At 43.5% G+C, this 16,344-nt stretch overlaps 2 protein-coding genes and 1 pseudogene across 2 annotated transcripts in view; 1 reads left to right on the top strand and 2 right to left on the bottom strand.

Annotated features, from left to right (window-relative positions):
• Window positions 1-16,344, bottom strand: part of LOC147030353 (matrix metalloproteinase-19-like) — a 59,701-nt gene that overhangs the window by 29,993 nt on the left and 13,364 nt on the right. The window lies entirely within an intron of this gene.
• LOC147030354 (cell adhesion molecule CEACAM1-like) overlaps window positions 1-16,344 on the top strand; it is a 32,357-nt gene that overhangs the window by 2,799 nt on the left and 13,214 nt on the right. The window contains exons 2-3 of the mRNA XM_085874306.1: window positions 3,924-4,175; window positions 14,392-14,661. Coding sequence (XP_085730432.1) covers window positions 3,924-4,175; window positions 14,392-14,661 — 522 coding nt within the window. The remainder of the gene's footprint in view (window positions 1-3,923; window positions 4,176-14,391; window positions 14,662-16,344) is intronic.
• On the bottom strand, window positions 11,617-12,790 carry LOC147030355 (uncharacterized; annotated as a pseudogene).

The raw sequence follows: 16,344 nt of genomic DNA, 5'->3' as shown, positions 1-16,344 counted from the left end.
TACAACCATCTTTTCCAATCACTTTTTGTTGTTGTTGTATACCTTGTCGAGGCTCGTATGAGAGCTAACACACAACGCACAGCAAGGGGGCATGAGACAAGAGGGGTGGGAGTGGGAGGGACAAAACAGTGGGGAACAGACACATTAGGAGATCTGTGGAAGGGAGAGGGATGAGAGGGGAACATGGGAAATAGAAGATGGACATTACAGGGACTTTCAGGAAGGAAAGCAAAGAATTTGAAGGAGGTGGGCTTGGTTGGATTATCAGGGGTAGAAAAGTCGAGGATTTGGATGGGGGATGATAAGAGATGGTGGTGAACAGCTGTTTTGAAAACCTGGAGGGAAGAATAGGAAAGAATAGTGTGAGGGAGTTTATTCCAAAGGTGGGGAAAAAGAGGAATGAAAGAGTGAAGGTGAGCAGTGATTCGTGATTTTGGTAGTTTTACCAGAAGGGGGTTGTTGGCGGACCTTGAGCACCTTGTGGAAATGTGGTGGGGACAAATCGCAGAGAGAGAGCAGTGGGGGCAAAGCTGGAGAGGAGACGGTAGAAGACAGAAAGACCACCGACCAACCTGCGGTGATTGAGTGAGAGGTCCAAAGACTCAGCCTCATTGCGGGAGATGCCAATGATCCGAAAAGCCTTGGTTTCCACAGCGTGAAGCCGTGATAGGTGGGAGGGAGGAGCACCAGCCCAGAGGGGAGCGCAGTACTCCATCAGGCTTTTTTTTACAAAATCTTTGTAAGTGGTCAGGAGCTCAAGAGGGCCGAGGAAGGACTTTGCACGATGGAGGATTCCCAGTCGGCGACTGGCTTTGGAGGCGAGGTTGGAAATGTGACTTTCCCAGGAAAGGTCATGGCAGATAGTGAGACCCAGAAGCTTGAAAGAAAAGACTTCTTCCAGAGGATTGTTGAGAAAGTGGATGGGGGGGGTTTCGAAACAGTCCTTTCGAAGAGACATAGTGAGATTGTGAGATTTGTCCGGATTGAAAGACATGTTCCACGTGTTGGACCAGTTTGTGATTTTATCCAGATCTGCAGTGAGCGAATAAGCCGCTGCTTGCTGGTCTGAGGGATGACAGATGGTACGCCAGAGGGTGGAGTCATCAGCAAAGAGATATAGAGCATTTTCCAGAGAGTCAGAGAGATCATTGATGAAAACCAGAAAAAGAACAGGGCCCAGAACACTACCTTGAGGAACTCCAGCCTGGACAGGAAGAGGGGATGAAAGAACTCCATTTAGGGCCACACGTTGACTGCGACAGGAGAGGAAGTCTGCGAGCCATGAGTGGAGATGGCCTTGGATACCATAGTAAGAGAGTATGGTGATGAGGGCAGGGTGCCAGACTGTGTCAAAAGCATGTGATATATCCAGGGATATGGCTCGGATTTCCTGTCTGGCATTGAGGACCTCCATCTATTGTTAGGAGAGCAGAAGCAGCATATCCAGGGTGGAGTGACCTGGTCTGAAACCAAATTGATGATCAGAAATCAAGCCATTGGAGAAGAGGAAGGATTTAATGTCTGAAGCGATGATGGATTCCATAACCTTGCTGATGATTGGGAGAAGGCTGATTGGTCTGTAGTTGCAGGGATCTGTTTTTGCACCTTTTTTAGACAGGGCAGTGATGTTTGCTGATTTCCAAGCAGATGTCAGATGACCTTGAGCAAATGAGAGGGTGAATAGAACAGAGAGAGGGTGAGCAAGAGCAGAAGAGCAGGCTTTGAGGACATGTGGGCTGATGCCGTCTGGACCGGTTGCAGAATCTGAGTCGAGGTTTGATAGCAAGCTCTCCACCTTGTCAGGAGAAAAGGACACGGAGTCCAGGGACATTTGGGTGCGACTGGGTAAGGTGGGTAGAGAAAGTGACGGGTTTTGGACACAAGATTTAGCTGCAAACACTGAGTTTAGACATTCAGCTTTATCACGTGCGGTATCAGCAGTGCGGCCATTTGAGGTAAGGGAGGGGATGGAGGGGGAACATACACCAGAAACAGATTTGATTAAACGCCACCAGGATTTTGAAGAGGGAGAGAGGTTTGAGAGTTCAGACTTGAGATGAGAAGTTGTTTTCTGGCTCTCCTGGGGTAGATACACACTTGTTCTGAGCTTTGTGGAAGGAACTGAGATTGCCCTCAGTTGGGTTTGCTTTCCATGAGGCAAAGGCAAGTTGTTTCAGGACAACTGCTTCGCCACAAGCTTCAGTGAACCAAGGGCGGGAGGAAGGGTAGGACAACTGAACACGAGAGGGATAAATCTGTGCATGAGGGAGAGCAAGTTTCTTTGAAAGAATTCCCAGGATGAGTTGATGTTTGAGAAAGTAGCGAAAGGAGACCTGTCTATAAGTTTGATGGCTGCTTGGAGACCCTGCCAGTCGGCTTGAGTGAAATGCTAGACTCGACAGCGGTGCGGTGGTTCTCTAATAGCCAGAGAGATGTCCACTTTGACAAGGACGTGGTCAGAAGAACCGATTGGAGCGGAAGAGGAACAGCAGATATTGTCAGGGAAATTTGTCAAAATCAGATCCAGAAGAGATGGAGTACCATTGGTTGAGATCCGGGTCGGGAAGTTGACCGATTGAGTCAGTCCCAATGAGTCGCAGAAAGCTTTTTCTGAGGTGCCATGACAGGTGAGAGAGGTACCCACACCCAGCCAACTGGCATGATGACAATTGAAGTTACCACATAAGAGGAAGGGAGAGTTTGGATGAGAAGATAGAAGATGGTCCATGTTTTCGGATAGTGAGGTGTGGATGGAGTCATCACCGTTAGGTGGACAGTACAGTACACATATAAACATAAGGTGGTAGTGAAGGGGAAGCCGAAGCCAGAGGTATTCCTGGGGGTGTGGGGGAGTGAGAGCAGTGCATGGAGAGTGAGGAATTTTACAACCATCTTTTACAACCATCTTTAACAATCACTTTCACAACCAACTTTTACAACCATCTTTGACAATCACTTTTACAACCATCTTTAACACTCACTTTCACAACCATCTTTTACACCCAACTTTTACACCCAACTTTTACACCCAACTTTTACACCCAACTTTTACACCCAACTTTTACACCCAACTTTTACACCCAACTTTTACACCCAACTTTTACACCCAACTTTTACACCCAACTTTTACACCCAACTTTTACAACTATCTTTAACAATCACTTTCACAACCATCTTTAACAATCACTTTCACAACCATCTTTTACAACCAACTTTTACAACCATCTTTTACAACCGCTTTTAAAACTAACGTTTACATCGTCCATCTGTAATTATAAAATTTCTCAAAACGATTTTATTTTTTGAGACTGGACTTATACAGGTGTGTAGCACGCTATCTCGCTACTAAACTGTAAATTGGGTGAAGATTAATTGTGTGAGTGTCAACAGTTTTATGGTTTGTAATCTTATCGTCATTGTAAATGTGTTTGATATGCAAACTTAATAAAGGGACCCGTTGCATTTACAAATAATCTGTCGGTAATTTGCTAAAAAAAAAAAAAAAATTATACCTTTTTTGCCCTTCACGAATGAACAGTGAAAATTTGATTTCAAAGTTTGCACAATTAGTGTGTTTTAGGGGCCATCTATTTATTGCGTATGCACAGGAAGAGCGAGGAGGACAACGGAGTCTGAAGACTGGTGTGGTGGTCAAAAGTTATACCTTTTGCGTACATAATAAAAAGACGTCCCCAGATGTATTTAATCCCAAATGCTTGTTGTTATTGTAGTGGAAGACATTTACTTTGTACCTGCTCATGAATATGCATGAGCATATCAAAGCTTCTTCGAGCCAACCAAGGTTTCTGTTGATCCGCTGACTCACCATAAGGTGTAAGCACAAGTTGTTTATTGAATCAAAGTACCTTTTTAATTTAAATGCAATTCAGTTTTGTACCTAATAAAGTTTGAACACTTTGCAGAGCTTGAAATCCACTTGGATGAGAATCCTCCAAAGTCGGTGACCCTGATGTGCATGAACCTGCCTTATGATGAGACCTTTGCAGAATGGAAGAAGGATGGCAGTTTCTTGCCAGAACAACCTCATCATCGGTTTTCTCCAGATAGAAAAAATTTAACAATTTCTCCTCTCAAAGTCAGAGATAGTGGAAGATATTCTTGTGGATCTCTGACTCTCAAAAGGTTTAGCAAACCCATTGATCTGACATTTATTCGTAAGTAACACAGCAAATGTATGGGGTAGAGAATATTAAGTATGGGGGGGAGAGGGGGTAGGAAGGAGGTATGGGGTAGGGTTTAGGTAGGGAATATTAGATTGGGGTTGTGGGGTAGGGAAGAGTTGTGAGCTCAGGAAGATCAGATGTGAGGGAGGGGGGAATGAGAAGTTTTGGAGAAGGAAGAGATATGAGGTAAGAAAGGGGTACATTATAATTTATGTCTACTTGAAGTACAATTACATTATTCATGCAATTGTTTCTGTTTTTACTATCATGTGTTCTCGAAAAAAATTACAAAATAAATATCTTTATGTATTATTTTCTGGATAGAGTCCGACAGGCTGGTGTGGAGGAATTTCCATTGAGCTGTCAAGGTTCAACTCCTGACCTGACTTTAAACTGTCCAATTTGTGCTTTGCTGGCAGGGAGTTCCATCATAAAGTTGGAGTTCCACCTCAAAGTGTGCCATCCCTGAGCAGCTTAGATGGACCTTAAGCCGGGTGTCCCATCTGCTAGCATCAGTTGGTGGATGTTAAAAATCCATGAGGTCTCTTGTGAAGAGTAGGAGAACATTAGGTCTGGCCAGGTGGAATGTGACAGAACGACTTACATGGGCCAACACCTTTTCTGGCCGACCCCACAAGAAGATGGATTAATAAGTGGGCCCGTTTAAAGTAGCCATGGTTGTCGATTTTTGGGGGGTAAATAGGGTGTGATTGACTCCATACTGTTGTGATGCATAGCTAAATTGTTGCATCAAGTTGCACACACCGGCTTTCATGAAGGACCTTAAGATGGTTGTCCCATTTCATTTCTCTTTCCTTCGGATGTTATAAACCCCAACAAATATCTTTAGCAAGCGTTCATAGACCGGTACTTGCGAAATCAGTTGCTGTGACCTTGCCTGCGGGACCTCAAAAACAATGGGCTTCCGGCTTTTTGATTGGTGAACCAATTCAGTGACCTAATATGCCAATTATGTTCAACTTTCAAGTCAATTAGATAAAAGTTGTCTTTTATGCGGCCTTGACATTTTGACCTCAAAAATAGGCTTCCAGGTCTTGATTGGTGAACCAATTCAGTGACACAATCTGCAAATTATGTTCAAATGTCTTCTCAATCTGATGAAAATTGATGATTTTATTTGACTTTGATCCTTTGACCTCAAAAACAATAGGCTTCTAGCGTTTGACTAGCTCTACCAGGTGGTTAAATTTCATGAAGATCAGTGCAGAATTGCGACATGTTGGCGATTGACATACAGACAGACAAACAGACAGACAGAATAATAGACCGGAGCCACCAATCCAATATTCAGGGTGTCCGAAAATGAATATACCAAAAAGAATGTTGAATAGTTTTCTTGTTATTAAAGACATTGACACAAATTTGATATGAATACCTGCTTTGGAATTAAAGGTTTTAGTTTGTTGTGAACATTGATTGTTTTTTGTGTTTCAGGAGAAACTCCATTTTCTGATGTAATGGCAAGTCTTCAAGAGAAAGCAAAGATTGTGAGATTTGTGCATGAATGTGGTTCAATCATTCAAGCCCAAAGGCATTTTCAGTGTGAAACTAGAAGGGCACTCAATCGAGTGCATACCTCCGCCAGGTTGATTAATTTACAATTTGAATCCCACTGATAGGCCGGATCTGGATTCAGACCTGAACTAAAATTTAATCGGCTTGTCCTTGTCGCTCACACAACACATCCACCAAGTTTCATGCAAATCTGTCCACATCTTTTTGAGATATTGTGTTTCATGTCGTTTTTGGACATATCTCTCAATGGTGAAAAATCACTTTCAAAATTCTTTGATCCAGATCTTCACCAAAATCTAATCATTTCGTCCGTGTCACACATCCAAGCTCTCCACCAATTTTTCCCCGAATCCAGCCACAACTTTTTGAGATATCCTGTTCACAAACAACCAGACAGACGGATGAAAACATAACTTCCATCCACCTTCGTTGGTGGAGGTAATAAACAAACCAGCGCTTGAAAGACACTCCATACAAAAACAAGTGGATCAGTTTGAGGCTACAGTATCTGTCCTGAAGGGGAAATCTGTTGGAAGGCCAAGGAAGTAAAATGAAAAGGCAAATGCCGTTATGGAGGCATTTACCAATAGCCCTAAAAAGTCAATGAAGAGAGCATCACTTTAGTTAAACATTCCATAAAGCTCTGTTCATGATATCCTTCATAAACAATTGAGGTTTAAATCTTATAAAATGCAAACAGTTCATAAGTTTTTTTAAAAGAGGATGATGAAACGAGAGTAAATGTTTATAAAGGGTTGATTGAACGGATAGAATCGGATGAACATTTTTTATCAAACCTCATTTTGAGTGAAAAGGCTACATTTCACATATCAGGTGAAGTTCATCGTCACAATTGTAGTAGACAGGTCTCTGCCAGGAAAAAACTGCCCTTTTTTTCCAGTCAAGGTTTTCTCTGCTGATTTATGTACTTTGGAACATACTCTTTCAAATAAGCTTCTGGGCCACCCTGAATTTTGCCGCAAATCCAATATGGCTGCCCCAGATATTTCAATGCACAGCAAACTTTTTTTCTGGTCCACTTTACACCCCATATATGTATTACCAACAGATAGAAACATGATAACAAACTACACAAATATCGTATTGGAATTGTTCTATGACATTTCCTTGATGTTGAAATGATGTCATCGTCGACCGATCGATATCAGAAATTCAATGTACTGCAAACCTTTTTCTGGTGCATTTTACACCCCATAAATGTATTACCAACAGATAGAAACATGTCACTAAACTACCAGAATAACCCTTTATTTATATTCTGTGACGTCTCCTTGACTGAAATGACGTCCTTGAAATGACGTCGTAGCAATGCGATAGCCCCCATAATTTCAAATTTTATCAAACTTTTTATTTTGAATGATTAAAATCGGATAGAAATGTGGTATTCTAATCACTGGTCCATAAATTTTCAATGACAGCAAAACGACGTCGTATTCAGTACAGCGACCTCTCCTCGCTGTGCCATTCTAGATTTCAATGTTTGAGAAGCTATTTGGGATTAGTCCAACAAAATACACAAATTGAAATGTATTTCTATCCCCTCTCAATCATCCCAGATGCTTAGTTATTGTTTTAAAAAGTCACAGTTCGAAAAGCACAGAAGCTTTTCAATTCTCAGTCACTTAGGTCTATATCGCTGTCTTCACTCTCAAAGTCAGAATCAAGTCCCCACTTATCTGAAGAACATGCTTCAGAGTGCTCCATGACGGAGGGGGTGCTCTCTTCTTTGGGATTTTGAATGTTCCATAGTCTGGCTCCTCTTGGTCAATTAGACTGGACTGTTCCTGTTTGGAGGTAGTACTGGTTGGGTTGCAAACAGTTGCAAAACCAAGATGTTGAGGTCGTGGAGAGATTCACGTACCTTGGCAGTGATATTCATGTCTCTGCTGTCTGTGAGTCAGAGGTCAATAGACGTTTGGGTCGGGCCTGGGGAGTCATGGATTCACTGGATCATGGGGTGTGGCGCTGCCGGTACCTGTGTGGGAGGACAAAAGTCCGAGTCTTCAGGTCCTTGGTACTTCCAGTCTTGCTCTATGGATGTGAGACTTGGACTCTGACCAAGGATCTGAGACGGCAACTTAATTCCTTTGCTACCAGGTCTCTTCGGAGAATCCTTGGCTGTCGCTGGTTGGATTTTGTGTCCAACGAACAGTTGCTGAGAGAGACTCAAATGAGATTTGTTACTTGCATAGTTTGTGAGTGTTAGCTGCGGATATATGGACATGTGGCTCGTTTTCCTGATGCTGATCCTGCTCACCAGACTCTCTCAGCGAGGGAACCTCATGAGTGGAGGAGGCCAATGGGCCAACCACTTGCCTCGTGGTTGCAGCAGGTTTACCATCATCTCAAAGAGATGGGGATGGGCCTGGCATCTGCCTGGGGGATGGCCAGACGGAGGCCCCTGGAGTACTGGCCGAAAGTGGACGCAGCGACGAGCTGTTCTGGCACATGCTCCCATACCTGACCTGACCTGGTCGGGGTATCATCTGCTCGGACAGCCTGGAATATTGTACCAGTTGTATGGTGGGTGGTTTGAGCTCCTGTTTGTCTGTTGTTTCCCGTCAGAGTTATCAAAAGTTTTATGCACACTTTGCCCTGCGGTAAAACCTGGAGGAAGCATCCTCTTATGCTCCATCGAGATGAACTTTGCCCATATGTTATTGATATCATGAACATCCGTGTACGATACTCCAAGATGCCACATCGGTTTAGGAGTTGAGTGGCTTCCTTGCTGCCTGTTATCCTGTGAATGGTTAAACTCATAGCAACTCCTATTGGAGAACGCTCACCATTGACCAGTTTCTCCCAACTTTCAGCTATGGCTGAAATTTTCTCGGCTTCAACCCCAGAGGCAGTGGCATATCCAAATGTGTTTGTTGACCTCCTGGGATTGATTGACCAAGCAATGGCGTCAGACATTATCTGCCTAACAGAAACTTTCCTCTCCCAAGACGTGTCTGACTCCCAAGTATCTCTCCCTGGTTACTCCCTCTTACGGTATGACAGACCTGAGCCTCGTCCTGGTGGAGGTGTTGCTCTCTTCATCAAAGACTCTATTCCTCACTCTCCATGCACTGCTCTCACTCCCCACACCCCCAGGAATACCTCTGGCTTCGGCTACCCTCCACTCCCACCTCGTGTTTATATGTGTACTGTACCGTCCACCGAACAGTGATGACTCCATCTACACCTCACTATCCGAAAACATGGACCATCTTCTATCTTCTCATCCAAACTCTCTCTTCCTCTTATGTGGTGACTTCAATTGTCATCACGCCAGTTGGCTAGGTGTGGGTACCTCTCTCACCTGCCATGGCACCTCAGCAAAAGCTTTCTGCGACTCATTGGGACTGACTCAATCGGTCAACTTCCCGACCTGGATCTCAACCAATGGTACTCCATCTCTTCTGGATCTGATTTTGACAAATTTCCCTGACAATATCTGTTGCTCTTCCTTCGCTCCAATTGGTTCTTCTGACCACGTCCTTGTCAAAGTGGACTTCTCTCTGGCTGTTATCAGAGAACCACCTCACCGCCGTCGAGTCTGGCATTTCACTCAAGCCGACTGGCAGGGTCTCCGAGCAGCCATCAAACTTACAGACTGGTCTCCTATCACTACTTTCTCCAACATCAACTCATCCTGGGAATTCTTTCAAAGAAACTTCCTCTCCCTCATGCACAGATTTATCCCCTCTCGTGTTCAGTTGTCTTACCCTTTCTCCTGCCCTTGGTTTACTGAAGCTTGTGGTGAGGCAGTTGTCCTGAAACAACTTGCCTTTGCCTCATGGAAAGCAAACCCAACTGAGGGCAATCTCAGTTCTTTCCACAAAGCTCGGAACAAGTGTGTATCTACCCTCAGGAGAGCCAGAAAACAACATCTTTCTCATCTCAAGTCTGAACTCTCAAACCTCTCTCCCTCCTCAAAATCCTGGTGGCGTTTAATCAAATCTGTTTCTGGTGTATGTTCCCCCTCCATCCCCTCCCTTACCTCAAATGGCCGCACTGCTGATTCCACACGTGATAAAGCTGAATGTCTAAACTCGGTGTTTGCAGCTAAATCTTGTGTCCTAAACCCATCACTATCTCTACCCACTTTACCCAGTCGCACCCAACTGTCCCTGGACTCTGTATCCTTTTCTCCTGACAAGGTGGAGAGCTTGCTTTCAAACCTCGAGTCAGATTCTGCAACCGGTCCAGACGGCATCAGCCCACGTGTCCTCAAAGCCTGCTCTTCTGCTCTTGCTCACCCTCTCTCTGTTTTATTCACCCTCTCATTTGCCCAAGGTCATCTGCCATCTGCTTGGAAATCTGCTAACATCACTGCCCTGCATAAAAAAGGTGCAAAAAGAGATCCCTGTAACTACAGACCAATCAGCCTTCTCCCAATCATCAGCAAGGTGATGGAATCCATCATCGCTTCAGACATGAAATCCTTCCTCTTCTCCAATGGCTTGATTTCCAATCATCAATTTGGTTTCAGACCAGGTCACTCTACCCTGGATATGCTGCTTCTGCTCTCCCATCAATGGATGGAGGTCCTCAATGCCAGACAGGAAATCCGAGCCGTATCTCTGGACATATCACGTACTTTTGACACAGTCTGGCACCCTGCCCTACTCACCAAACTCTCTTCCCATGGTATTCAAGGCCATCTCCACTCATGGCTCGCAGACTTCCTCTCCTGTCGCAGTCAACGTGTGGCCCTAAATGGAGTTCTTGCATCCCCTCTTCCTGTGCAGGCTGGAGTTCCTCAAGGTAGCGTTCTGGGCCCTGTTCTTTTTCTGGTTTTCATCAATGATCTCTCCGACTCTCTGGAAAATCCTCTATTTCTCTTTGCCGACGACTCCACCCTCTGCCGTACCATCTGTCATCCCTCAGACCGGCAAGCAGCAGCTTCTTCGCTCACTGCAGATCTGGATAAAATCACAAACTGGTCCAACACGTGGAACATGTCTTTCAATCCAGACAAATCTCACACTCTCACTATGTCTCTTCGAAAGGACCGTTTACAAAACCCCCCATCCACTTTCTCAACAATCCTCTGGAAGAAGTCTTTTCTTTCAAGCTTCTAGGTCTCACTATCTGCCATGACCTTTCCTGGGAAAGTCACATTTCCAACCTCGCCTCAAAAGCCAGTCGCCGACTGGGAATCCTCCGTCGTGCTAAGTCCTTCCTCGGCCCTCTTGAGCTCCTGACCACTTACAAAGCTTTTGTCCGTAGCCTGATGGAGTACTGCTCTCCCCTCTGGGCTGGTGCTCCTGCCTCCCACCTTTCTCGGCTTCACGCTGTCGAAACCAGGGCATTTAAGATCATCGGCATCTCCCGCAATGAAGCTGAGTCTTTGGGCCTCTCACTCAATCACCGCAGGTTGGTCGGTGGTCTTTCTGTCTTCTACCGACTCCTCTCCAGCCTTGCCCCCTGCTCTCTCTGCGATTTGTCCCCACCACATTTCCACAGGGCGCTCAAGGTCCGCCAACAACCCCCTTCTGGTAAAACTACCAAAATCACGAATCACTGCTCATCTTCACTCTTTCATTCCTCTTTTTTCCCGCCTTTGGAATAAACTTCCTCACTCTATTCTTTCCCATTCTTCCCTCCAGGCTTTCAAAACAGCTGTTCACCACCACCTCTTATCTTCCCCCATCCAAATCCTCGATCTTTTCTACCCCCAATAATCCACCCAAGCCCACTTCCTTCATTTCTCCTGCTTTCCTTCCTGAAAGTCCCTGAAATGTCCATCTTCTCTTCGCCATGTTCCCCGTCCCATCCCCATCCCTCTCCCTTCCACAGTTCACCGAATGTGTCTGTTCCCCACTGTTTTGTCCCTTCCACTCCCGCCCCTCTTGTCTCATGCCTCCTTGCTGTGAGTTGTGTGTTAGCTCTCATACAAGCCTCGACCAAGGTATACAAAAAAAAAAATGGCATTGCAAATACAGTGGAGTGGTCTGTGACTATCAAGTAGAGTAAACACTTCGTCTGGTTCTAACGGCCATTTTACAGCCTCCCTCTGTGAAAGTTTTCGACGAATTAGCCGAGCAAATGCCTTGGTCAGATCAAATTCATGAAGTCCATTTCCTTGTAATGTAGCCGCAGAGTACGAAAGTGGATTGACCGCACAAGAGTGGACGACCAGCCGGTTTCCCAGCAAGTGAAAGTCAATGGCATCTCCAAATCTCTCAGTCAGGCATTTTTTCAAAGTATAGGTTTTTGAAATCGGAGGGTCCTTAACATCATATTCTTCACTCATCTCCTTTATATCATCAATTAACTCTGTCAGAAAATAGGCATTCAGATCCTTGATGACCATGCATTGGAACAGTTTGAAAAAGCCATCCATGACCTCTGAAACTAATCCATCCTCCTCTGCTGGAAGCTTCCGCTCATAAGTGTAAGAAAACTTATCATAGCAAGTCTTATGGTAATACACATCCACTGCAAAAACGTCATAGAACGCACCACTAAGAATTACATCAATTATTTTTGCGGCAGCATGCAACTTGTCAGTTTCATCATTTATTTTCACATCCCGAGCTTGCAGGATTTTTGATACTGCATTTTTCTCAGAACATCGGCCTGGACCACCACCATTGAAGGGTTTGCTGTCATCTGCTGTTTGCACATTGCAGATAAAACAGATTTTCTTCGTTGGAAGGGACCCTCTACGTATCCTGTACGGGGGATTAGCAACATCTTCATTGGACTCATGCGAACCAGTTGTCCCTGAACTCGACGGCAGCAGTTTTTTGGACTGGGCTTCCTTTTGGGTGATTCTGTTTCGAAATGTGATTCTGCAGTTCTCATGAACATAGACCATAGACATCCTGGCCTGCGCGAGAAAGACGCTCTGCAGCAGACAGGAATTCAACATAGGGTGCCTGAGTACATAAACTCTTGTCAATTTTTACCCATCTTTCTGCCAGTGCTCGAATAGACTGCAATCCATCCTGAGTTAACTTTGAAGATGGCTCACCTTTGTCGATACGTTCATTACACAGACAACACAAATGCAATTCATCACTCTTTAAACACAAAATTGGTGTAGATGCCATTGTGCAACAGTTTACACCTGTTCAAAAGCTGACATTGTCTTTATCTGTAGTCAAATGTGGATTCGCTGAATCTTCTCAGGAATCCTGGAATCTTTCCTGCCTGTCCTGATGTTAAGGATTCTAAAATAAAAGGGAAGCTGAGGAAATATGACCATGGAGAGAGGGAAATACATAAATCACTTGAAACCTTTTTATACAGTAGAAAATAGTAAATCCAAAGTGACTTAGACTGCTGATTTGATATTATTGGTTATAGAATAAAAAGTTTGATAAAATTTGAAATTATGGGGGCTATCGCATTGCTATGACGTCATTTTGACATCAAGGAGACGTCACAGAATAGAAATAAAGGGTTATTGTGGTAGTTTAGTGACATGTTTCTATCTGTTGGTAATACATTTATTGGGTGTAAAATGCACCAGAAAAAAAGTTTGCAGTACATTGAATTTCTGATATCGATCGATCGACTATGACGTCATTTCAACATCAAGGAGACGTCATAGAACAATTCCAATATGATATTTGTGTAGTTTGTCATCATGTTTCTATCTGTTGGTAATACATTTATGGGGTGTAAAATGCACCAGAAAAAAAGTTTGCTGTGCATTGAAATATCTGGGGCAGCCATATTGGATTTGCGGCAAAATTCAGGGTGGCCCAGAAGCTTATTTGAAAGAGTATGTTCCAAAGTACATAAATCAACAGAGAAAACCTTGACTGGAAAAAAGGGCAGTTTTTGCCTGGCAGAGACCTGTCTATAGGATATGGGGAGAAGAAAATCCGCATAAATTGTATGAACACGAAAGTGATTCACCTAAAGTAAACGTCGGGTGTTCCATGTCATGTTCTCGCATCTGTGGACCCTATTTCTTTGATGATTACACTGTCACCACCATTTCGTACATCAACATGCGACGAGAGTTCTTCGTTTCACAACTCCAAGAAAATCCTGAGTTGTTACAAAGAGCTGTGTTTCAATAGGATGGAGCACCACCTCACTTTGCTCGAATTGTTAGTGTTTTTAAATCAAACTTTGCCCGACCGTTGGATTGGTCAAGGAGGACCTATGAAATGGCCCGCTCTTTCACCCGACTTAACACCTTTAGATTTTTATGTCAGGAGTTTTTCTTTTTAAGTAAAGTCTACACGAACAAACCAAGGGACCTTGAAGAACTTAAGCATTGCATTGTTGATACTGTGTCATCGATCCCTTCAGCTGTGTTAGAAAATGTTTTCTCAGAATTTGAACGCCGAATTAGATTGATTATTGCGAATGATGGATGATATGTAGAAGTTTATTAATAATGCGAGAATCTCAAAACTATCCCATTAAAATTAAACAAACTAAAACATAAGTCTGGTGTGTGTGTGTGTGTATTTATGTCATTATCTCGAATAACAATAAAACTACTCAACGTTATTTTTGGTATATCCATTTTCGGACGCCCAGGACTTGAACAAATCACAAAAAATAGGCTTTTGTGTTGCTATCACATCAATTTTTGAGGTAGTTATAGTACTTTTCTTCGAAAACAATTATTATATTTTGTTCAATATCAATACCTGTGATTGACTCCTGTGTCACCATTGTGTCTTTCCAGCCGCAAAGCCATCGGTTGAGCCAAGTTCTTACAATCAGGTTGTTGGTCAAAATTTGAACCTCACGTGTGATCAAATCAAAGCTCCATCTGTTGGGGTCACATGGTCCAGGAATGACACTCGTTTGCAAAGTAAAGATCGCTTTACATTTCCAACCAACAGAATCCTTGCAATCACTTCTTTGGAAAAAGAAGATGAAGGAAAATACACCTGTATTGCCACCACAAAATATGGGAGCACGGAAAGCGACTACTTCAACGTGGCCATTTTTTGTAAGTGAACATTTACTATAAGTGGTCGTTAATACTGAGAGTGAAATCGACTTTACATTCCTTGTGCAATGAGATTTACTGTGAGTAAAATATTACAGTTCTAATGCCTTTACAATTTGCAAGTAGGAAGATATTATGTCATTATATCTTACCTGTCCTGGACATATCCATAACGATGGTCGTTGGAGTATATAATGTATGTACAGGCCAAACCGAAGACTAAAATGGTACGTGCTGCTTCCTTGCTTGATGCTCAACCTTTAAAAGGATAGAGCATGGACAAGCAGCCATAGGTTGTTATTCACTGTGCAGGCTTGATGGTCCGAATTGCCTCCTCCTGCATTGACATTCCTTGGAAGAGAACTCGTATTGATATTATATTAACACAACAATTGTCATAACTCTAAAATACAGACGGATATCTAATATGGATGTCAAAGATCAAATCTACTACAGATCTCTGGTGGATTGTACATGTTGCTCCATTGAGCCTGGGGAGTACCTGCTGAAATCTATCTTTCCGGATTCTTCCCGACATCGTTGTTCTTTGTTCCTTTTACACGTCTTTCCCATGTATTTATTTATACTTTTTTCCCCCACAATTCTTCACTCATTTTTTTTTTCATAATTCTCTTTTTTCATTCTAATTCTGGCTTTTTCTTCTCTTTCATCGCTTTTACTCTCTATTCCTCTCTTTCGTTATCGACATCTCGAAGGAGAAGTGAATTCTCACATAATTTTTTTCTGTAAGGCTCACTTGGCTGCGCCTGTATGGGATTGAGGGTTGTGGAGTAGTGGCTGAAACCCGAATCCTATCCAGGTTCCTCCTGATGACTCCATCTTTGCTCTTGACTTCTTTGGATTCCTTCTTGGTCTTCCGCTTTCATATATATATATATATATATATATATATATATATATATATATATATATATATATATATATATATATATATATATGCCTGGTGTTGGCGCAGTGGTTAGGGCAGCGGCTTGGGATCCAAGAGGTCCTGAGTTCAAGCCCCGTTGGGCCACTGAATTAATACACCAGGGGGTTGACTCAGCCTGTCATCCTTCCGAGGTCGGCGAAATGAGTACCAGTGTACTGGGCCGGTGTATACCCCGGTTAAAATAGGTGTACCATATCCCTGTGTCGTAAGAGGCGACCAGGGTTGCGTCAGGAAGGGCATCCGGCGTAAAACATGTGCCAAATCACGATGCGGATCATACGGATGATCCGCTGTGGCGACCCCTAACGGGAGCAGCCGAAAGAAGAAGAAGATATATATATATATATATATATATATATATATATATATATATTGCGAAGCGACGGGTTGTATTTGCTCATATATATATGATCAAATACAACTCGTCGCTTTGCTGACAGGGAGGATTAATGAGAGAGGGAGGGAACGGAGAGAGAGGAAGATAGGAGAGAGGGATGCGAGAGAGAGGAGGCAGGAGGGAGGGGAAGCCTAGAAGGAGGGAAGAGCGAGGAAGGTGGGGGGGAAGTGAGGAGAGCTATGCCTCACTAAACGTTACTGTACCGTGGAAGGGAAGGATGAGAGAGAGAGATAGAGATAGAGATAGAGATAGAGATAGATTATTATGAAAACAAAGTTTAAAAGTTATTATGTTAGTAAAGAGAATGATGTGTTTTGCTTAATGACTGAACACACAC

This window comes from Eptatretus burgeri, chromosome 3 (assembly GCF_056783735.1).
Source record: "Eptatretus burgeri isolate ZD-2024b chromosome 3, Ebu_testis_v1, whole genome shotgun sequence".
In the NCBI taxonomy this organism is placed as follows: Eukaryota; Metazoa; Chordata; class Myxini; order Myxiniformes; family Myxinidae; genus Eptatretus; species Eptatretus burgeri.
The sequence above is the reverse complement of the archived record's forward strand: the minus strand, read 5'-3'. Positions and strand labels throughout refer to the sequence as shown.